This window comes from Oncorhynchus mykiss, chromosome 4 (assembly GCF_013265735.2).
Source record: "Oncorhynchus mykiss isolate Arlee chromosome 4, USDA_OmykA_1.1, whole genome shotgun sequence".
Classification (NCBI taxonomy): Eukaryota; Metazoa; Chordata; class Actinopteri; order Salmoniformes; family Salmonidae; genus Oncorhynchus; species Oncorhynchus mykiss.
Window position 1 is genome coordinate 24,702,501 of NC_048568.1, and position 24,021 is coordinate 24,726,521.

At 44.2% G+C, this 24,021-nt stretch overlaps 1 protein-coding gene across 6 annotated transcripts in view; it reads left to right on the plus strand.

Moving 5' to 3' along the window:
• utrn (utrophin) overlaps nt 1-24,021 on the plus strand; it is a 341,113-nt gene that overhangs the window by 54,476 nt on the left and 262,616 nt on the right. For all 6 annotated transcript variants that reach the window (XM_036975991.1, XM_036975995.1, XM_036975989.1 and 3 more), the window contains 11 exons: nt 88-180; nt 1,186-1,263; nt 6,543-6,635; nt 8,074-8,249; nt 10,506-10,621; nt 14,553-14,719; nt 17,632-17,853; nt 21,360-21,541; nt 23,241-23,391; nt 23,633-23,752; nt 23,852-23,953. In XM_036975991.1, coding sequence (XP_036831886.1) covers nt 88-180; nt 1,186-1,263; nt 6,543-6,635; nt 8,074-8,249; nt 10,506-10,621; nt 14,553-14,719; nt 17,632-17,853; nt 21,360-21,541; nt 23,241-23,391; nt 23,633-23,752; nt 23,852-23,953 — 1,500 coding nt within the window. The remainder of the gene's footprint in view (nt 1-87; nt 181-1,185; nt 1,264-6,542; nt 6,636-8,073; nt 8,250-10,505; nt 10,622-14,552; nt 14,720-17,631; nt 17,854-21,359; nt 21,542-23,240; nt 23,392-23,632; nt 23,753-23,851; nt 23,954-24,021) is intronic.

Here is a 24,021-nt window from a genome sequence, read left to right on the forward strand (position 1 = left end):
ACACACACATGAGTAGTGTCCTTACACACACACACACACGAGTAGTGTCCTTACACACACATGATGAGTGTATTTTTTGTGTTTCAGACGGGAAAGATGCCCATCAAGGACATGTTCTGTGACCTGCAGGATGGCAAGAAACTGCTGGAACTACTGGAGGGACTCACAGGAAATGTCCTGGTGCGTGTGTGTTTGTGTGCCTGTGTGTGTGCTTGCGCACATGCCTGCCTGTGTGCGTCCATGCTTGCCTGCTTGTCCGTGCGTGTGTGTACAGTGTATATGTCGTGTGTGTGTGTGTGTGTGTGTGTGTGTGTGTACACTGTGTGTGTGTGTACAGTTTGTGTGTCGTATGCATATCCATGTCTGACCTTTCTCACCCCACTCCCCCAATTCACCCCTCATTCACCCTACCAGTGAATCTGTTTTCTAGCACCAGCACCCCAGCCCAGTACCCAACACCTCGCCAGCCCTCTATCTGTTACCATGATACTAATGCCATAATTGGGTACTAATGCCCTGTTGTGGTATGTAAGGCTAGGAAGGGTTTTTAAATTGGCACCGGTTCAACCCAGTCCCTATTCTTTTCACATGTCCCTTAAAATAAAATAAAAACTAGAGGGGGCTGAAGGCGTAATGGCTGATTGATTTATAGTGTGGAATGGTATGTTGAGCGATAAGTGAGATGTATTAAGCACGCAGACTGGCCCTTGGCAACGGCTAGCACTGCAAGTCTGAAAGTCTCTCTGTCTGGGTAGATTTAGCTGCCTCTTTAATTGTAGGTCACTGCCCATCATTAGTGCAGTATTGTGTAAAGATGTGTGTGTGTGTGTGTGCATGCGTGTGGTAAAGGAACTGAAATCTTGCGTGATTTTACCCTCATAGCAAACCTTCACATTAGACAAGAGAAACAACTAGCACTACCTCAGAAATAATGTCATATCACCTACATGACCTGCTGACCTGTATGAGTCTCAACTCCTCTTGAAGGGTGTGTGCAGTATGGGCTACATGTGGAAAAATGACATGTTGCCTTGTACTGGACACTCTCTATATACACTCTGATACTCTAGATAATCTACCATACTCTTTGCTATGAACGTCTTAGTGTGTTGAGGTCAGGCAGGATCCTTGCATTAATGTATGTTCTGTCTAATATGCCCTATTCTTCTGTGTTGTTGTTCTCAGACCAAAGAGCGAGGGTCCACCAGAGTTCACGCCCTCAACAACGTCAACAAGGTTCTTCAGGTCCTGCATCAAAACAACGTAAGTACCTACCGTTAGGGCTTTACACAGTATCTCTCTTTATTCTTCTTTATCCCCCTATTTGACTAATCTCTTCCCTTTTCCTTCAGTGTCTAGTGTGCTGTCTCCCTCTTCTCTCTCTCTCTCTCTCTCTCTCTCTCTCTCTCTCTCCGCTCTTTCCCCTTTCCCTTGTGTCTCCATACAATGGCCTGTGTTCATGTTGTGACCTTATCTGTGGGAGATAAGACGGGGTCTTTGCATGAGGAGCTCACTAGGGTAGGGGTGGCATGTTAGTTGCTATCCTCCTCCACACTGGCAGAAAAACAGCAGGCCGTTGGGTGCGCGCGCGCGCGCGTGTGTGTGTGTGTGTGTGAGTGAGTTTGTTAGTGACTTCTTCTGTATTGTGTGTCTCTGTTTGTCAGCCTGATATATCCACAGTTGTGTCAAGTTGTCTGGATGTCCTTTAGGTGGTAGACCATTCTTGATACACACAGGAAACCGTAGAGCATGAAAAACCCAGCAGCATTGTAGTTTTTTTGTATTCTTCTCCCCAGTTACGTGATATTCAATTGGTAGTTGCAGTACTATTGCCGCCTTTGTCTTGTTTTTCAAGCAAATCTCTTTTTAAGGGAGTATGCAAGCACACTAGTTCGGTTTGCCTAGCCAACTTCAGCTAGCCACCAGTCGAACTGAAGCATCCTGATGACTTTGCAGTAGCCCCCAAGACCCCCCCCCCCCCCCCCCCCCCCACAATCTTTGCATAATGACAGGCTGTGTGAGTGATGGCTGGGCATCACTGACTCGCAACGTTCCCCAGGGCCTCTGGAGGAATCCTTCAAAGAAGGTGTGACTGTTTAGAGAGGTTTACATGTCCAGGATTGGTAGCTCTGGGGTCGACACCCTCTCATAAACAACTAGCCACCCAGACAGGAGAATGATAGAAGGTATAGTTTTCTACTGCTTTATTTTAGTTACGGTACTTAACCTTTGTGTGTGCGTGTGTATCTCTATCTGTACTGTGTATCTCTATCTGTACTGTGTATCTGTTCTAGAGGTCGACCAATTATGATTTGTCAACGCTGATACCGATACCGATTATTGGAGGACCAAAAAAGCCAATACCGATTATTGGAGGACCAAAAAAGCCGATACCGATTAATCGGCCGATTTAAAAATACAATAAAAAAAATAAAAAAAAGTATTTGTAATAATGACAATTACAACAATACTGAATGAACACTTATTTTACAATAAAATCAATTTAGCCTCAAGTAAATAATGAAACATTTTCAATTGGGTTTAAATAATGCAAAAACAAAGTGTTGGAGAAGAAAGTAAAAGTGCAATATGTGCTATGTAAGAAAGCTAAACGTTTAAGTTCCTTGCTCAGAACATGAGAACATATGAAAGCTGGTGGTTCCTTTTAACATGAGTCTTCAATATTCCCAGGTAAGAAGTTGTAGGTTGTAGGTATTATAGGAATTATAGGACTATTTTGTCTGTTCTGTTATTTTATGTTATTTTATCTTTGTTTTAGTATGGTCAGGGCGTCAGTTGGGTGGGCAGTCTATGTTTGTTTTTCTATGTTGGCAGCTGTCAATTGTTGTCCCTGATTGAGAATCAGGTAGCCTGGGTTTCACTTTTGGGTTGTGGGTGTTTGTCTTCCATGTCAGTGTTTGTCGCCATACGGGACTGTTTCGTTCATTTCACGTTTATTGTTTTGTATTTCGTAGTGTTCAGCTAATGTATTAAAATAAACATTATGGACACTTACCATGCTGCAAATTGGTCCTCCGATCCTTCTCGCTACTCCTCCTCAGAAGAGGAGGACGAGGTTCATTACATATTTCCCTCTATACCTTTTGAATTTCATTAACCTTTGACTATTGGATGTTCTTATAGGCACTTTAGTATTGCCAGTGTAACAGTATAGATTCTGTCCCTCTCCTTGCTCATCTCTGGGCTCGAACCCGCAACACAACGACAACAGCCACCATCGAAGCAGCGTTACCCATGCAGAGCAAGGGGAACAACTACTAGAAGGCTCAGAGCGAGTGATGTTTGAAACGCTATTAGCGCGTGCTAACTAGCTAGCCATTTCACTTTGGTTACACCAGCCTCATCTCGGGAGTTGATAGGCTTGAAGTCATAAACAGCGCAATGCTTGACGCACAACGAAGAGCTGCTGGCAAAACGCACGAAAGTGCTGTTTTAATGAATGTTTACGCGCCTGCTTCTGCCTACCACCGCTCAGTCAGATACTTAGATACTTGTATGCTTAGTCAGATTATATGCAATGCAGGACACGCTAGATAATATCTAGTAATATCATCAACCATGTGTAGTTAACTAGTGATTATTTTGTTATGAAAACTTGAAATCGGCCCTAATTAATCGGCCATTGCGATTAATCGTCCGACCTCTAATCTGTACTGTGTATCTGTACTGTGTATCTGTATCTGTACTGTGTATCTGTACGTGTGTATTTCTATCTGTACTGTGTATCTGTACTGTGTATCTGTACGTGTGTATCTCTATCTGTACTGTGTATCTGTATCTGTACTGTGTATCTGTACTGTGTATCTCTCTATCTGTACTGTGTATCTGTACTGTGTATCTCTCTATCTGTACTGTGTATCTGTACTGTGTATCTCTCTATATGTACTGTGTATCTGTACTGTGTATCTCTCTATCTGTACTGTGTATCTGTACTGTGTATCTCTCTATCTGTACTGTGTATCTGTATCTGTACTGTGTATCTCTCTATCTGTACTGTGTATCTCTCTATCTGTACTGTGTATCTCTATCTGTACTGTGTATCTCTCTATCTGTACTGTGTATCTGTACTATGTATTTCTATCTGTACTGTGTATCTCTCTATCTGTACTGTGTATATCTCTATCTGTACTGTGTATCTGTATCTGTACTGTGTATCTGTATCTGTACTGTGTATCTCTCTATCTGTACTGTGTATCTGTACTGTATATTTCTCTATCTGTACTGTGTATTTCTCTATCTGTACTGTGTATCTCTATCTGTACTGTGTATCTGTACTATGTATTTCTATCTGTACTGTGTATTTCTCTATCTGTACTGTGTATCTGTACTGTATATTTCTCTATCTGTACTGTGTATCTGTACTGTATATTTCTCTATCTGTACTGTGTATTTCTCTATCTGTACTGTGTATCTGTACTATGTATTTCTATCTGTACTGTGTATTTCTCTATCTGTACTGTGTATCTGTACTGTGTATCTCTCTATCTGTACTGTGTATCTGTACTGTATATTTCTCTATCTGTACTGTGTATCTCTCTATCTGTACTGTGTATCTGTACTGTATATTTCTCTATCTGTACTGTGTATTTCTCTATCTGTACTGTGTATCTGTACTATGTATTTCTATCTGTACTGTGTATTTCTCTATCTGTACTGTGTATCTGTATCTGTACTGTGTATCTCTCTATCTGTACTGTGTATCTGTACTGTATATTTCTCTATCTGTACTGTGTATCTGTACTATGTATTTCTATCTGTACTGTGTATTTCTCTATCTGTTCTGTGTATCTGTATCTGTACTGTGTATCTCTATCTGTACTGTGTATCTTTATCTGTACTGTGTATCTGTACTGTGTATCACGTGTGTGTGATAATGCAGGCATGATTGGGTTAATGGATGGTGGGGTTAAGAGTTTAAGGGTCACGTTATTGGCTGAGAGGTCACTCGTTGCCCCCCTGACCCCAAGGAATAGTGTTCCAGAATGTTCCATTATACCCCCTGTGTGTTTGTAATCACTCCATCACTCCATGAATGTAAGCTTGTCACATGATTAGGCTGGTATCACAGGGTGTTGGGGATATCATTAGACACTTTTAATCCACTTTAGCACTTTTTACATGTGGGGTTTCTGGGTTTCACTTGACCACACACAGCAGCCTACAGCTGTAGAGGTGAGGACAGCTGTGGGAGACTGAGATTAGTTATTGGATCACAGGAAAGCCCGCAAAGCAGCTTAATTGTACAAGTTGTTAATCTTGAGTATTACGGCATGTTCAACTTTCTATAAGGGAAGGTAATAAAAAGCATTTTGACTTGACTTTTTAATATCTTGACCTCTCTCTGTGTCTCTGTCTCGATGTCTGTCTCTATCAATTTAAATGTAAGTGCTTTATTGGCATGGGAAACATGTGTTAACATTGCCAAATCAAGTGAAGTAGATAATAAACAAAAGTGAAATAAACAATAAAATGAACAGTAAACATTACACTCACAGAAGTTTCAAAAGAATAAAGACATTACAAATGTCATTATGTCTATATACAGTGTTGTAACGGTGTACAAATGGTTGAAGGGAAAATAAATAAGCATAAATATGGGTTGTATTTACAATGGTGTTTGTTCTTCACTGGTTGACCTTTTCTTGTGGCAACAGGTCACAAATCTTGCTGCTGTGATGGCACACTGTGATATTTCACCCAATAGATATGGGAGTTTATCAAAATTGGGTTTGTTTTCAAATTCTTTGTGGGTCTGTGTAATCTGAGGGAAATATATGTCTCTAATATGGTCTACTACATTGGACACGAGGTTAGGAAGTGCAGCTCAGTTTCCACCTCATTTTGTGTGCAGTGTGCACATAGCCTGTCTTCTCTTGAGAGCCATGTCTGCCTACGGCGACCTTAATAGCAAGGCTATGCTCACTGAGTCTGTACATAGTCAAAGCTTTCCTTAAGTTTGGGTCAGTCACAGTGGTCAGGTATTCTGCCGCTGTGTCTTCTCTTTTAAGGGCCAAATAACATTCTAGTTTGCTCTGTTTTTTTTGTGTGAATTCTTTCCAATGTGTCAAGTAATTATCTTTTTGTTTTCTCATGATTTTTTTGGGTCTAATTGTGCTGCTGTCCTGGGGCTCTGTGGGGTGTGTTTGTGTTTGTGAACAGAGCCACAGGACCAGCTTGCTTAGGGGACTCTTCTCCAGGTTCATCTCTTTGTAGGTGATGGCTTTGTTATGGAAGGTTTGGGAATCGCTTCCTTTTAGGAGGTTCTAGAATTGAACGGCTCTTTTCTGGATTTTGATAATTCGCGGGTATCGGCCTAATTCTGCTCTGCATGCATTATTTGGTGTTTTACGTTGTACGCGGAGTCTCAATTTGGTGTTTGTTCCATTTGATTAATTCAGACCCCAGACCTCACAACCATAAAGGGCAATGGGTTCTATAATCCTAATTGGCATGTCGAATTTTCTATTCCTTTTGATGGTTGTCTCTCTCCCACCCTCTCTCTCTTTCTCGCACTCACTCAGGTGGATCTGGTAAACATAGGAGGAACAGACATTGTTGATGGAAACCACAAGCTGACTCTGGGTCTCATCTGGAGTATTATCCTCCACTGGCAGGTGAACGCACGCACACAGAGAGAGAGATGAGTTTGCTTTGAGTGTACTGTCCACTGGGGACGTAGCTTTGAACGATCAACAAAAGCGCTGTTGAAAAGGCAAATATTTTTCTGCGTCTCAGACATGTGACAGGACTTGTATAATTGGTGTTCTACTTACAAACCCTCCTCTTTTGCCTGTCCCTGTGTCTCTCCCCTGTCTCTCTTTTCTGTCTGTCTCTCCCCTGTCCCTGTGTCTCTTTCTTTCTCTCTCTCTCTCCCCTGTTCCTGCCCCTGTCTGTCTCTCTCTCCCCTGTCTGTCTCTCTCTCCACTGTCTGTCTCTCTCTCCCCGGTCTGTCTCTCTCTCCCCGGTCTGTCTCTCTCTCCCCTGTTTATCTCTCTCTCCCCTGTCTGTCTCTCTCTCCTCTGTCCCTGTGTATCTGTCTCTCTCTCCCCTGTCTGTCTCTCTCTCCCCTGTCTGTCTCTCTCTCCCCTGTCTGTCTCTCTCTCCCCTGTCCCCGTGTCTCTATATGTCTCTCTCCCCTGTCCCTGTGTATCTGTCTCTCCCCGGTATGTATGTCTCTCTCTCTCTCTCTCCCCTGTCCCTGTCTCTCCCATGTCTGTCTCTCTCTCTCCCCTGTCTGTCTCTCTCCCATGCCTGTCTCTCTCTCTCCCCTGTCTGTCTCTCTCTCTCCCCTGTCTGTCTCTCTCTCCCCTGTCCCTGTGTATCTGTCTCTCTCTCCCCTGTCTGTCTCTCTCTCCCCTGTCCCTGTGTATCTGTCTCTCTCTCCCCGGTCTGTCTCTCTCTCCCCTGTCTGTCTCTCTCTCCCCTGTCTGTCTCTCTCTCCCCTGTCCCTGTGTGTCTGCCTCTCTCTCCCCGGTCTGTCTCTCTCTCCCCGGTCTGTCTCTCTCTCCCCGGTCTGTCTCTCTCTCCCCGGTCTGTCTCTCTCTCCCCTGTCTGTCTCTCTCTCCCCTGTCTGTCTCTCTCTCCCCTGTCTGTCTCTCTCTCCCCTGTCTGTCTCTCTCTCCCCTGTCCCTGTGTATCTGTCTCTCTCTCCCCTGTCTGTCTGTCTGTCTCTCTCTCCCCTGTCCCTGTGTCTCTCTGTCTCTCTCTCCCCTGTCTGTCTGTCTGTCTCTCTCTCCCCTGTCTGTCTGTCTGTCTCTCTCTCCCCTGTCCATGTGTATCTGTCTCTCTCTCCCCTGTCTGTCTGTCTGTCTCTCTCTCCCCTGTCTGTCTGTCTGTCTCTCTCTCCCCTGTCCCTGTGTCTCTCTGTCTCTCTCTCCCCTGTCCATGTGTATCTGTCTCTCTCTCCCCTGTCTGTCTCTCTCTCCCCTGTCCATGTGTATCTGTCTCTCTCTCCCCTGTCCCTGTGTTTCTATCTGTCTCTGTCTCTCCCCTTTTTCTGTGTCTCTCTTCCCTCTGTGTTTCTCCCCTCTCTATATGTATGGTCCCTCTCAGGTGAAAGACATCATGAAGGACATCATGTCCAACTTGCAGCAGACCAACAGTGAGAAGATCCTGCTGAGCTGGGTGAGGCAGTGTACCCGCTCCTACCAGGACCACGTCAACGTGCTCAACTTCACCACCAGCTGGTCCGACGGACTGGCCTTTAACGCCATCCTGCACCGCTTCAGGTCAGGGGTCAGGGGGCCAGGGGATGTTCCGGTAGCAACAGTGTCACCCTAATGGTTGTATATCTATCCAACAGTATACTGTTTAGATCAGGGTTTTCCAACCGTGTTCCTGGAGAGTTACACTTCTGTAGGTTTTCACTCCAACCTCAGTTGTAACTAAAATGATTCAGCTTACCAATCAGATAATTATTATACTGAACAAAAATGTAAACACAACATGTAAAGTGTTGGTCCCACAATTTAATGAGCTGAAATAAAAGATCCCAGAAATGTTCCATATGCACAAAAAGCTTATTTCTCTTAAATGTTCTGCACACATTTGTTTACATCCCTATTAGTGAGCATTTCTCCTTTGCCAAGATAATCCATCCACCTGACAGGTGTGGCATATCAAGAATCTGATTAAACAGCATGATCATTACACAGGTGCTCCTTGTGCTTGGGACAGTACAAGGCCACTCTAAAATGTGCAGTTTTGTCACACAACACAATGTCACAGATGTCTCAAGTTTTGAGGGAGCGTGCAATTGGCATGCTGACTGCAGGAATGTCCACCAGAGCTGTTGCCAGATAATTGAATGTTAATTTCCTTACCATAAGCCATTTTAGAGAATTTAGCAGGACGTCCAAACGGCCTCACAACCGCAGACCACATTTAACATTGCCAGCCCATGATCTCCACATCCGGCTTCTTCACCTGTGGGATCGTCTGAGACCAGCCACCTGGACAGTTGATGAAACTGAGGAGTATTTCTGTCTGTAATAAAACCCCAGAGTTGGAGTTATAACCTACAGGACAATAGCTCTCCAGGAACAGATTTGGAGTTAAAACCTACCGGACAGTAACTCTCCAGGAACAGGGTTGGAGTTATAACCTACAGGACAGTAGCTCTCCAAGAACAGGGTTGGAGTTAAAACCTACAGGACGGTATCTCTCCAGGAACAGGGTTGGAGTTAAAACCTACAGGACAATAGTTCTCCAGGAACAGGTTTGTAGTTAAAACCTACAGGACAGTAGCTCTCCAGGAACAGGGTTGGAGTTAAAACCTACAGGACGGTATCTCTCCAGGAACAGGGTTGGAGTTAAAACCTACAGGACGGTAGCTCTCCAGGAACAGGTTTGGAGTTAAAACCTACCGGACAGTAGCTCTCCAGGAACAGGGTTGGAGTTAAAACCTACAGGACAGTAGCTCTCCAGGAACAGGGTTGGAGTTAAAACCTACAGGACGGTATCTCTCCAGGAACAGGGTTGGAGTTAAAACCTACAGGACGGTATCTCTCCAGGAACAGGGTTGGAGTTAAAACCTACAGGACGGTAGCTCTCCAGGAACAGGTTTGGAGTTAAAACCTACCGGACAGTAGCTCTCCAGGAACAGGGTTGGAGTTAAAACCTACAGGACAGTAGCTCTCCAGGAAAAGGGTTGGAGTTAAAACCTACAGGACGGTATCTCTCCAGGAACAGGGTTGGAGTTAAAACCTACAGGACGGTAGCTCTCCAGGAACAGGTTTGGAGTTAAAACCTACCGGACAGTAGCTCTCCAGGAACAGGGTTGGAGTTATAACCTACAGGACAGTAGCTCTCCAGGAACAGGGTTGGAGTGAACACCTACAGGACAGTATCTCTCCAGGAACAGGGTTGGAGAGACCCGGTCTAGATGTCTCGTTCTGTATACCAAGACCTGGACAGTGGCCATGTTGAAAATGTTTGTTTTCTGAACATTTTCAGTGTAGAAGGTGGTAAAATATGTACAAGTGAAATTCTAAATCTTGCCCCTAAACGCTACTGCTTTCACCTCAATCTAGCAGCAAGCAGCTCATTCAACACAGTGACCAGACCAGTCTTATCTCAGCATTTAAGTCCAATTCCACCTCACTGGAGTTGAGAAAGAGGCTCTAAATAGCAGTGTATGAGGCCCTATCTGCCCCCCTGGCTGTGTTTGCTCTGAGGGTCTCTCTCTCTCTCCCTGTGTGTGTGTGTTGGTGTCAGCCCGAGGCTATGTCACTAGGGAAAGATTAAAGCAGCCATGGCAGGGTAACTGCTTGTGTGAACACTGCTCACCTCGCCATTTTTACGTCTGACAAGTACTCTTATGTACAGAACACTGGATCTATCACACAGACTATTCTATGAAAATAACTGAAAATAACTGGTGCTTTGCAAGGAAACCACACTGGGAATGTTGTTTGGAGCTCAGAGGCCTTGATTTGATGTTGATTTAATGTTGACTTGATGCTGCTGGTGTGTTGTTTCTCCAGGCCCAATGTGTTGAGCTGGGACAGGGTTCTGAGCCTCAGTCCAGTGGAGAGACTGGACCATGCCTTTACTGTAGCCAAAGACCAGCTGGCCATAGAGAGACTACTGGACCCTGAAGGTACAAATAAAAATGGAGGAGAGTGTATATCATATATATAGCCTACAGTGGGGCAAAAAAGTATTTAGTCAGCCACCAATTGTGCAAGTTCTCCCACTTAAAAAGATGAGAGAGGCCTGTAATTTTCATCATAGGTACACTTCAACTATGACAGACAAAATGAGGAAAAGAATTCAGAAAATAGGCCTCTCTCATCTTTGTAAGTGGGAGAACTTGCACAATTGGTGGCTGACTAAATACTTTTTTGCCCCACTGTATATACATATACTATACTTACTATACATACACACTACCGTTCAAACGTTTGGGGTCACTTACAAATGTCCTTATTTTTGAAAGAAATTCACATTTTTTTTGTCCAATAAAATAACATCAAATTGATCAGAAATGCAGTTTAGACATTGTTAATGTTGTAAATGACTATTGTAGGCGGAAACAGCTGATTTTTAATGGAATATTTTTAGTAGGCGTATAGAGGCCCATTATCAACAACCATCACTCCTGTGTTCCAATGGCACCTTGTTAGCTAATCCAAGTTTATCATTTTAAAAGGCTAATTGATCATTAGAAAACCCTTTTGCAATTATGTTAGCACAGCTGAAAACTGTTGTCCTGATTAAAGAAGCAATAACCTGGCCTTCTTTAGACTAGTTGAGTATCTGGAGAATCAGCATGTGTGGGTTCGATTACAGGCTCAAAATGGCCAGAAACAAAGAACTTTCTTCTGAAACTTGTCGGTCTATTCTTGTTCTGAGAAATTAAAGCTATTCCATGTGAGAAATTGCCAAGAAACGGATGATCTGGTACAACGCTGTGTACAAGTCCCTTCACAGAACAGTGCAAACTGGCTCTAACCAGAATAGAAAGAGGAGTGGGAGGTCCCGGTGCACAACTGAGAACTAGGACAAGTACATTAGTGTCTAGTTTGAGAAACAGACGCCAAACAAGTCCTCAACTGGCAGCTTCATTAAATAGTACCCGCAAAACATCAGTCTCAACGTCAACAGTGAAGAGGCGACTCCGGGATGCTGGCCTTCTAGGCAACGTTGCAAAGAAAAATCCATATCTCAGACTGGCTAATACAAAGAAAAGATTAAGATGGGCAAAAGAACACAGACACTAGATAGCGAAAGATTGGAAAAAAGTGTTATCGACAGACTAATCTAAGTTTGATGTGTTGGATCACAAAGAAGAACATTTGTGAGATGCAGAAAAAAATGAAAAGATGCTGGAGGAGTGCTTGACGTCATCTGTCAAGCATGGTGGAGGCAATGTGATGGTCTGGGGGTGCTTTGGTGGTGGTAAAAGTGGGAGATTTGTACAGGGTAAAAGGGATCTTGAAGAAGGAAGGCTATCACTCCATTTTGCAACGCCATGCCATACCCTGTGGACGCCGATTAATTGGAGCCAATTTCCTCCAACAGGACAATGACCCAAAGCACAGCTCCAAACTATGCAAGAACTATTCAGGGAAGAAGCAGTCAGCTGGTATTCTGTCTATAATGGAGTGGCCAGCACAGTCACCAGATCTCAACCTTATTGAGCTGTTGTGGGAGCAGCTTTACCGTCTGGTAGTAAGAAATGCCCATCAAGCCAATCCAACTTGTGGGAGGTGCTTGAGGAAGCATGGGGTGAAGTCTCTTCAGATTACCTCAACAAATTGACGACTAGAATACCAAAGGTCTGCAAGGCTGCAATTTCTGCAAATGGAGGATTCTTTGACAAAGCAAAGTTTGAAGGACACAATTATTTCAATTAAAAATCATTATTCATAACCTTATCAACGTCTTGACTATATTTCCTATTAATTTTGCAACTAATTTCATATATGTTTTCATGGAAATCAAGGACATTTCTAAGTGACCCCAAACTTTTGAACGGTAGTGTATATAAGGAGCACCTTCCTATTATTGAGGTTTACCCCCCCCCCCCCCCCCCCCCCCCCCCCCCAGCCTCAATTTGTCAGGGCATGGACTCTACAAGGTGCCAAGCGTTCCACAGGGATGCTGCCCCATGTTGACTCCAATGCTTCCCACAGTTGTGTCAAGTTGGCTCGATGTCCTTTGGGTGGTGGACCATTCTTGATAAACACAGGAAACTGTTGAGCATGAAAAACCCAGCGTCATTGCAGTTCTTGACACAAACCGGTGCGCCTGGCGCCAACTAGCAGGCCCTGTTCAAAGGCACTTAAAATGTTCTGTCTTGCAATTTCCCCTCTGAATAGCACACATACACAATCCATGTCTAAATTGTCTCAAGGGTTAAAAATCGTTCTTTAGCCTGTCTCCCCTTCATCTACACTGATTGAACTGGATTTAACAAGCTACATCAATAGGGGATCATAGCTTTCATTTGGTCAGTCTATGTCATGGAAAGAGCAGGTGTTCTCGATGTTTGTATACTATAGACTTACACTATATATATTAAAGAATGTGGACACACGTAAACAATTGTCTGTCTTCGGTTGCAACACTCACTACAAGTTCCAAACTATCTCTGGAAGCAACGTCAGCACAAGAACTGTTCGTCAGGAGCTTCATGAAATGGGTTTCCATGGCCGAGCAGCCGCACACAAGTCTAGGATCACCATGCACAATGCCAAGCGTTGGCTGGAGTGGTGTAAAGCTCACTTATATTGGACTCTGGAGCAGTGGAAACACGTTCTTTGGAGTGAAGAATCACCATCCGGCAGTCCGACGGACAAATTTGAGTTTGCCAGGAGAACACTGCCTACCCCAATGCATAGTGCCAACTGGAAAGTTTGGTGGAGGAAGAATAATGGTCTGGGGCTGTTTTTTGTGGTTCGAGTTAGGCCCCTTAGTTCCAGTGAAGGGAAATCTTAGCGTTACATCATATAATGACATTCTATAAGATTATGTGCTTCCAACTTTGTACCAACAGTTTGGGGAAGGCCCTTTCCTGTTTCAGCATGACAATGCCCCTGTGCACAAAGTGAGGTCCATGCAGAAATGGTTTGGGATGAATTGGAACACTGACTGTGAGCCAGGGCCAATCGTCCAACATCAGAGACCAACCTCACTAATCCTCTTGTAGCTGAATGGAAGAAAGTCCCCGCAGAAATGTTCCAACATCTCGTGGAAAGAGTTCCCAGAAGAGTGGAGGCTGTTATAGCAGCAATGTTCCAACATCTAGTGGAACGCCATCCCAGAAGAGTGGAGGCTGTTATTACAGCAATGTTCCAACATCTAGTGGAAAGCCTTCCCAGAAGAGTGGAGGCTAATAGCCGCAATGTTCCAACATCTAGTGGAAAGCCTTCCCAGAAGAGTGGAGGCTAATAGCAGCAATGTTCCAACTTCTAGTGGAAAGCCTTCCCAGAAGAGTGGAGGTTGTTATAGCAGCGACAGGGGACCAACTATTAATGCCCATGATTTTGGAATGAGATGTTTGACAACCAGGTGTCCACATACCTTTGGTCATGTAGTGTATATAGACATACATACATATATCACAGTCCTAAGTTTTTACGGGCAAGTGATCGGTTTTATGTCTTTACCAGTTCTTAAATTAGCTGTAGGTCTCCTGTTCTCTACATGTGTGGATACACACGGTTTTGTGTGTAGTCCTAGCACGCAACGTTCAGTTTGTGTAGTTCTGGGTATACACACACGTTGTTATGTCATGCCTGTAGAGCAAGCCAACATGAACCATGTGGAACTACACAGCATGCCTTGGCCTCTCTCTCTCTCTCTCTCTCTCTCTCTTTCTCTGTCTCACATACACACTCTCCCTCTATCGATCATTCCCCTGAAATAGTTTTTCTCCTACTGTTCGTTTGCTCCTTCGCCTCCCTTTCCCTCTTTAATTTACTAATCCCCCTTGTCTGATCCTCTTATATCTGTCTTGCTCCCTCTCCTCTTTCCCCCCTCCCCCTCTACCCCATCTCCTCCTCTCCTCTTCCTTTCGCTCTCAGACGTGGCAGTTCAGTTGCCAGATAAGAAGTCCATCATCATGTATGTGATGTCCCTGTTTGCTGTCCTGCCTAAAGATGTGACTATGGAAGCCATCAGAGAGGTGGAGACCTTGCCCCGCAGATACAAGGTGGAGCCTGACGAGAGCAAGGCCCCCAGCAGAGCACAGGTACAATCAGTTCAACGGGCCAGAGCTTACATTAGCTGTTTACCGCTGATGGTATTACATGGCAATATAGCATGATAATAAACTGACACGAGCCATGCTGATGTAGAGGCCAGGCTGATGTTAAAACCGATCTTCATACATCGTATAACATGCACTTTGTAAACTAGAGTTGTATTACAAAGAACGTGGTGTGAATCCAACTCTATCAGTCCCATCTTCGCTCAGTGTCTCTGGCTGTATCAGAATGAGTGAGTTCAGCTGACAGACCCTGCTTCTCTCTCTGTGTACTGTAGCTGGCTAGAATGAGTCACCCCTCTGCTTCAAAGACCCACTCCGCCAGTCCTCCAGTCTACTCCCAGTTACTCTGCTAATGAAAAGCTCTGCTGGAGCTCCCTGAGTAGAGTAGGAACGGGGAAGTGACTCACCCTACTCCTCATTCTAAAAATGGCCTTCAACGTTAAAGAGAGAGAGAGAATGTCTCCAAAGGAGTAGGGAATAATATATAGTTTGTCTAAATTTAATTGGCATGCATTTCCAATGCCACATCTAACATACTGCTAGTCTTTATCCTTCACATCACATCAGTCAGTTCTCTGACATATCACTGAATTTAGCAGGGGAATAATGTTATTTATTTGGGTAAGTACCCCTGGCATGCTCTTAATTTCCACAATTTAAGTGTTTTGTGGACTTCTCCCAGGTGGAAGGCGAATGGCCCTAAACCAGTCTTTATTGCCCTCGGATGAAAACTTCCCACGCTTGGAGAGAGCGCTGGAAAAGTATATTTTAACAGGGCTAGAGTGGTCCAATGAGGGTTGACTTTCCTGGCACACATGCTGTCCCCACAGGAAGTGATATTGGTGGTTGGATACAGAAGGAAGGATGAACAGGGAAAATCTTTGTGCATTTCTGTGTGTGTTTTACCACACCATAGTGACTTTTTATGTAGATTTAGAGTCTAGTTAATGCTTTCAATGCAGAGTTTAAAAAACAAGTTTGCACTTTTACTGTCATAACATTGTTTATTGCGTTAATTAGTATTTTCTCATCAGAAGTTATTCGCTTGCTGAAAACATTGAACAATCTATGCACCCTGAACTGAACTTCTCACAGTGAGGATTGTGATGCATTACAAGCTATATTAACACTTCTATATCACATTAAACTACGAATGCAGCAACACAGTTGAAGAATATCATATGGAGATAACTAAGTGTTCTCCACAACCAAACCACAGATATTGTATAGCATGAAAGTGAATAAGTAGAGCCAGGCTTCATAGGCTGACAGCACTCTCTCTCTCCTCTCTCTCTCTCTCTCTCTCTCTCCTCTCTTCTCTCTTCTCACTCTCACTCTCTTTATTTATTTCCCTCCCTATACTCCCAGGCTCTGCACTAACAAAGACATTTAAAACATGTGGGCGCCTCTTCCAAATCTCCAAATGCCATGGAATATTTTCAACAAATGACCTTTTCCTTTCTGCCGCAGAGAATTCTGGGTAATTTCATGGGGATAAAACAAAGGTCTGTTTGAGTTGGGGCGATTTGAGTCCTAGCATCTATTAACATCACTCTCATCTTTGTCTTGGCACGCCCGGCGGCTGTACTGATTTCTATCCATCTACTCTTCCATTCATCTCTGGTTACAGATGAAAGTGTTGTTCCGTTATGACTCTTGTCCCCAAAATACCCCGTAGCACTTGTTGTCTAATGCCTGGATTTCGAGGCTGGCAGTGCTGTTGAATGTCACTGAATAAGGAATAACTTACAAGAAGTTACAGCCAGGCCTAGCGGTTGTGAGCGTTGGGCCAGTATCTGAAAGGTTGCTGGTTCGAATTCCAGAGCCCACTAGGTGAAAAATCTGTCTGTGCCCTTGAGCAAGGCACTTAACCCTAATTGCTCCCGTAAGTCGACCTGGATAAGAGTGTCTGCTAAATTGTACAAATCTAAATTAGAATTGATTAAAGATTTTGTTGAAATAATTTCTTAGCTGTCAGGAAGCAGATTAGACGTAGCAGGGAAAGAGGTTGTGAGGAGAAATTGCACACTTGTTACACAGCTTGGCTTCCCTCTTCTCTGGTTAATTGGTGCATGCTCTGGGCTCTCTGATCTAGAAGTATATTAGTTAGAATCTATCTACAGAGTGCCGCTTGGGACATAAAGTACAGTACATTGGTAGGGCCCAGACCACGACTTCTCACCTCTCACTCCTACTTTCTCACTCTGTCTTTTTTGTTTTCAGTTAATTGATCATTTACCATTTATTTTATATTCAATCTCATTCTTTGTAACTTTAAGTGTGCAGCTTTTCATTTTCTTCTAATGTGTCCAAAATGGCATCCTACATTTGCCTCCAGCCCTATGGGAATAGGATGCCATTTCATACACAGCCCATGTCTACCCCAGCCAGCTCCAGTACAGTGTTTGTGTTCAGCCTAGTCAGAGAGTATTATTCCTGGAATGAGGGTTGACCTGCCCGGCTGGCCAGGCTAGTGGCACCACACCTCCCAGTATCTGGCTCTGGGCAGGGGCCTTTATTTAGCTAGGCTGCCTCCTGTTTGTCTTCCAGGCCCTGGGTGTGTCACTGATCCCCCATCTAAACTGCCTTCCTCTTATGCAGCAGAACCAGGCTCCTCCTAGTCGTCTGGGCCTATTTTAAGATGACATTCACACGGAATGTGTTTTGATTGAGAGTTTTGAATTTTGATTGGTTGTGATGATAATGTTGTGAAAAGGTCATTCAAAAGGGATCTTAGCATTTATGGATATTGTGATTTGATGTACAGTTTTTAACCTTGTGAGCGGGACTGTTGATTATTTAGAGCACCATGCTCTTACCTACTAAACCACTGTATAACCTATGAGTGTTTGGCCCTTAACCCACTCTCTTCCTCTCTCTCCCTCCATCTTTAGGCTCATGTTGAGATGGAGGAAGCCGGCTCCCCCCGGGCAGATACCCCCAGCACACTGACGGAGACGGAGGAGGAGGTGGGCATGGAGGTGGATCTGGACTCATACCAGGCCACCCTGGAGGAGGTGCTCACCTGGCTCCTTTCTGCTGAGGACTCACTGCAGGTGCAGGAGGAGGTGTCGGAAGATGTGGAGGAGGTCAAGGAGCAGTTCCACACACACGAGGTGAGGACGGGAGAAATGTGTGCATGCAGACACAGATACCTGAAGCAGGTCAAGACAAGGCACAAATGCATGCACAAAGGACACACACACACACACACACACACACACACACACACACACACTCATCCAGCTCTGACGCACACAAAACACACATATGGACATGCAATCTTGCGTGAAGAATGCAATGCCAGTCCACAGATGTTAACACCGATATTCACATACAGTACAACTTTCTCAGAACAGTTGTCACTCAGTAAGTAACATCTCACGGTATCTGATGTTTTGAGATCTATTCTGACATCAGGTTCAGTTCAGGTTCACTCTAACAAGGCAGTGTGTCTGTGTGAGCTTCTCCACGAGGAGAGTATGCATAGTTCTATCCCAGGGATGGGGGCCTCTCGCCCACGTCCCAGAGAACATGCTCCGTACATGTCGGGAATGTCAGGAATTCTGCCAAGCAGAGCACATCGCTCCGTGGAGCTGGAGCCGTGTCCCAGTTGGGTGCTTCCTGCTCCAAATCCTGGCATGGCAGAGAGTTACAGGGCAGGAACGGGTGTATGTCTGTCTGTGTGTAAGAGGTGGGGCTTTGGCTGTTGTCTCTTGGCAGAGAGTTACAGGGCAGGAACGGGTGTATGTCTGTCTGTGTGTAAGAGGTGGGGCTGTTGTCTCTTGGCAGAGAGTTACAGGGCAGGAACGGGTGTATGTCTGTCTGTGTGTAAGAGCTGGGGCTGTTGTCTCTTGGCAGAGATGTGAATATTTGAAAGTCTAATGTTCTAATGGAATCCAGGTCAGAAGCAAAAGCTGGTGGAGAAAACAAAGGCCAAAGCCTCTTTAAGAAATACATTGTTTTCAGGAGTAGAAAGCCCTTCACGTATCCAGGTCATTTCCATAGTTAAACTAGAACACTTCAGAACAATGTGTTTCAAGTTTCAAAGTTTATTCGCCACCTGCACAGGAGAGTACAGTCATTGTTACCGTAAGAGCTTTTTCCCAACAATGCAGTGATGATAATAATATAGGTAATAATAGAATAAAAAATCAAAAACACACAAGAGGTATGAAATAGGTTGAAGAAACACGAGAATGCAAGCATCTACATGTCAGTGCCAGTACCTTATTCAATGTGCAGGGGTACTTGAGTGTTGAGTGTTGAGGTAGGTTTATACATAAAAAGTGACTGGTAGTAGGATATACATGTAAACGGGGTAATAGTGACTAGTAGCAGGATTAATATATACACCGAGTGTATAAAACATGAACACCTGCTCTTTCCATGACATAAACTGACCAGGTGAATTCAGGTGAAAGCTATGATCCTTTATTGATGTCACTTAAATCCATTTCCATCCACTTCAATCAGTGTAGAAGAGGAGGGGGAGACAGGTTAAATAATTATTTTTAAGCCTTGAGACAATTGAGACATGGATTGTGTATGTGTGCTATTCAGAGGGTGAATGGGCAAGACGAGATTTAACAGGGTAGGTGCCAGGCTTGAGTGTGTCAAGAACTGCAATGCTGCTGGGCTTTTCACGCTCTTTTCACACAACTGTAGGAAGCATTGAGTCAACATGGGCCAGCATCCCTGTGGAAAGGTTTCGACACCTTGCAGAGTCCATGCCCTGACGAATTGAGGCTGTTCTGAGGACAAAGGGGGTGCAACTCAATATTAGGAAGGTGTTCCTAATGTTTTGTACACTCAGTGTAGATACTAATGGTAATTGCAATAAGTAATCTATGAACAGCAGCGTAATGGTAGTAATTAATTAAATCAATAATCAATTTACCAACAGCATAGGTGTGAGGGGGCGTGTGGGTGTAAGTGTGTGGTTCAGTAATGAGAGCTTCCTGAGATAGAAGATCAGTGCAGCTCAATGCCTTTTTCACGACTGTGATGTAAGAGGACCATGTAAAGTCCTCAGTGATGTTGACACTGAAAGTGCTTACTCATCCCCAGTCAGAAGAGAGAAGAGAAACAGACAGTAATTCTCAAGCCTGTTCATGACTCCCACTAAGAGCTAATGCCTCCTACATTTTTCACTTTTTTCACTCCTCTGAGTCCTGGAAACTCTTCCAACACCACCCTAGTTTTGACTATCTTCCCTTTTCATTTCATAATAGGCTCAACTGTCAAGAAGCTAGAACTCATGAACTCATGCTGCTTGTCCTTTACGGCTAGCTTAACTGTTGCTATGGCAACCAGTCAAGTGCAAGGGGCTGAGGTGACCCAAAATGCATTTGGGGAGCAGAGCGCTACTTGCTACACTGTTAGCCTTCGCCCCAGTGGGAAGTGGATGGGAGAAACATGTCCAGATGTGTGTGTGCGTGTGTGTGCGTGTGTGTGTGTGTGTGTGCGTGTGTGTGTGTGTGTGTGTGTGTGTGTGTGTGTGTGTGTGTGCGTGTGTGTGTGTGTGTGTGTGCGTGTGTGTGCGTGTGTGTGTGTGTGTGTGTGTGTGTGCGTGTGTGTGTGTGTGTGTGCGTGTGTGTGCGTGTGTGTGTGTGTGTGTGTGCGTGTGTGTGTGTGTGCGTGTGTGTGTGTGTGTGTGTGTGAGTGTGAGTGTGTGAGTGAGTGAGTGAATGCCAAGTCTTCCTGCCAACTCCAGAAGCCCAGCCAGTGGGTGATTATGGGGTTTTGTTAGGTCCTCTATAGAACACTATGGATCTTCTCAAGGCTGCAGAAAACACTCTACTACTGGAAGATCATATCAGAGCAAAACTACCATAGTGTTATATTGTACAGCAGAGCAGAACTACCATAGTGTTATATTGTACAGCAGAGCAGAACTACCATAGTGTTATATTGTACAGCAGAGCAGAACTACCATAGTGTTATATTGTACAGCAGAGTAGAACTACCATAGTGTTATATTGTACAGCAGAGCAGAACTACCATAGTGTTATATTGTACAGCAGAGTAGAACTACCATAGTGTTATATTGTACAGCAGAGCAGAACTACCATAGTGTTATATTGTACAGCAGAGTAGAACTACCATAGTGTTATATTGTACAGCAGAGTAGAACTACCATAGTGTTATATTGTACAGCAGAGCAGAACTACCATAGTGTTATATTGTACAGCAGAGCAGAACTACCATAGTGTTATATTGTACAGCAGAGTAGAACTACCATAGTGTTATATTGTACAGCAGAGCAGACGCGGTCCCTTTCCCATACTATAGAGAGCTGCTATGCTCACTGATCTGAAGACCATTTTGGGAGATAAAAAACATGTCCTTTCACTTTAGTGTCTATGTAGTGCTTTTCAATTACGTGACATATTATTTGACCCAAAAAAATTCTGTCTGAGGCACTATAGGCTATGAGTATGTGAGTAAGACAGAAGCAACATGTGGACCTCTTGTAGAGTTCTTTAGTGACTGGGACACAGATATTACACTCTACGTTTGTCAATGTTTTAGTATTTATGCTTTGGCTGCATACTAGCATTATGATCTAAGTACTTCACGCTCTTGTAATCCTCTCACCCCTGACCTCTCACCCCTGCAGGACTTTATGATGGAGCTGACGGCCCACCAGAGCAGCGTGGGGAACGTGCTGCAGGTGGGCAACCAGCTCATCTCCCAGGGCAACCTGACGGAGGAAGAGGAGGATGAGATCCGGGAACAGATGACTCTGCTCAACTCCCGCTGGGAGAACATCCGCGTGGTCAGCATGGACCGACAGGCCAGGTACTGGATACACACGCATCTATGACCCCCCTCCACCCCTTTCCTCTCAGACACACACACACGCATGAACCCCCCTCACACATATGCACACATACTATTTAGTATTTTATTAGGATCCTCATTAGTTGTTGCCAAGGCAGCAGCTACTCTTCCTGCGGTCCAAACAGAAATAAAACATTACATCATACAAAACATTGTGCTTCATACAAATTTACATTACTCCATTATTACATTACAATTTTACGTACAAATTTACATTACTCCATTATTACATTACAATATTACGTACACATTTACATTACTCCATTATTACATTACAATATTACATTACTAAGAATAATGTGTGTGTGTCTCTTCACCGTCTGGCTCTATATAGTACTGTGCGTTTCTTAGCTTTTGCTCTGTACTTGAGGACTGTGACCCATGGTAGCATGTCTTGTTGGGAATGTATGGGTGTTTGAGCTGTGTTAACTGATTGAAGAGACAGTTTGGCACATTCAATACATCAATACCTCTCACAAAGACCAGTAGTGATGCAGTCAGTCTCTTCTACTTTGAGCCAGGAGAGATTGACATGCATGTTGTTGATGATAGCCCTCCGTGTATTTTTAAGGGCCAGACGTGCAGCTCTGTTCTGGGCCAGCTGTAAGTTGCCTATGTCTTACTCTGCAGCACTGGACCATGTAACTGGGCACTAGTCTCGGTGTGATAAAACTAGGGCCTGTTCAGTCGATTGTGACATCAAGAAAGCAGAGCAGCACTTTATCACGGACAGACCTCTCACTATCTTAGCAACCGTTGAATCAATATGTTTTGACCATGTCAGCTTGCAATCTAGGGTTACACCAAGCAGTTTAGTCTCCTTAACTTGCTCAATCGCCACATTATTCATTACTAGATTTAGATTAGGTTAAGGGTTTAGCAAATTATTTATCCCAAATACAATTATTTTAGTTTTTTCTATACCGTATTTAGGACTAGCTTATTACTAGCCCCCCATTCTAAGTGACTGCAGCTCTCTAAGTGTTGCAGTGTTTTCATTTGCTGTGGTAGCTGACGTATATAATGTTGAGTCGTCAGTGCACATAGACACACAGGCTTTATTCAAGGCGTGTTAAAGGTCATTAGTAAAAATAGAAAACAGTAATGGGCTAAGACAGCTGCCTTAAGGTATACCACACTCTACCTGGTTTACTTTAGAGAGGCTTCCATTAAAGAAAACCCTCTGTGTTCTGATGAATAGGTAGCTCTTAATCCACCATATGGCAGAGTTTGTAAAGCCATATCACATTTGTTTTTAATGTCAAAAGCTGTGCTGAAGTCTCACAAAAGAGCTCCCTTAGTCTTGTTATTATCAATTGAATAATGTCCTTGTCCCTGACCAGATTATTTTGAGGCTATGCTTACATGACACACAGACCCATGGTTGGTTGAAGAGTGTGTGTGTGTACCCGTTGTGACTTGTGAGTACAGTATGTGTGCTGCATTGTCATCCCCCCAGTGTATTATGAGGTCATTAATTATCACATAGTCTATGCTGAAGCAGCTGAATAGACTGCTATCGCGTGCTCTGTTGGTCACACAGTTGGTCTTTCACCATTCACAGCACACTCTCCCCACACTCTTTCCCTCCCTCTCGCTCTCTCTTCCTCCTCTCTTTCTCTTTCTATATTTCTCTCTCTCTGTTTTCTCTCTCTAGGCTCCACGAGGTTCTGATGGACCTTCAGCAGCAGCAGCTGCAGCAGCTCTCTGATTGGCTGACAAAGACGGAGGAGCGAATCAGAAAGATGGAGATAGAGCCAATGGCGGGAGACGTGGAGGGGTACAAGGCCCAGATAGAGCAGCACAAAGTAAGGGAACATTTGATTGACTGGCACAAAGTAAACAAATGGTTTGATTGGGCATCACAAAGTAAAAATATAACTTGACAATCTGATAGGACAGCTGTGTTCACAGTACTCCCAATACGGCAGTTTTTAAGCAATATCACCTTTAAATTTGTGACCACCATAAATGGCCCCCTATAAAGCTTGATGGTGCCTGTGCTATGATTGCCCTGTACGGGGCTGTTAATGGTTTGTGTTGATCCAGGGGTTGCAGAATGACCTGGAGGCAGAGCAGGTGAAGGTCAACTCTCTGACACACATGGTGGTGGTGGTAGATGAGAATAGTGGAGAGAGCGCCACTGCTGCACTGGAGGACCAACTGCAGGTAAGAGTAAAGCTTAAATTAAGTCTTGTTAATTGTTGATTTCAAGTGAATGGCTAAATCTCCCTTTCTCTCTGTCTTACCCTCTCTTCCTCCTCTCAGTCTCTGGGAGAGCGCTGGGCAGCAGTGTGTCGGTGGACAGAGGAGAGGTGGCACAAGTTACAGGACATCCTCCTGGTGTGGCAGCAGCTGCTGGAGGACCAGGTGAACACAAACACACATACCCACATTTTTATTTTGACTTGACTGCTACTAAACTGAGAAAAGTCCAC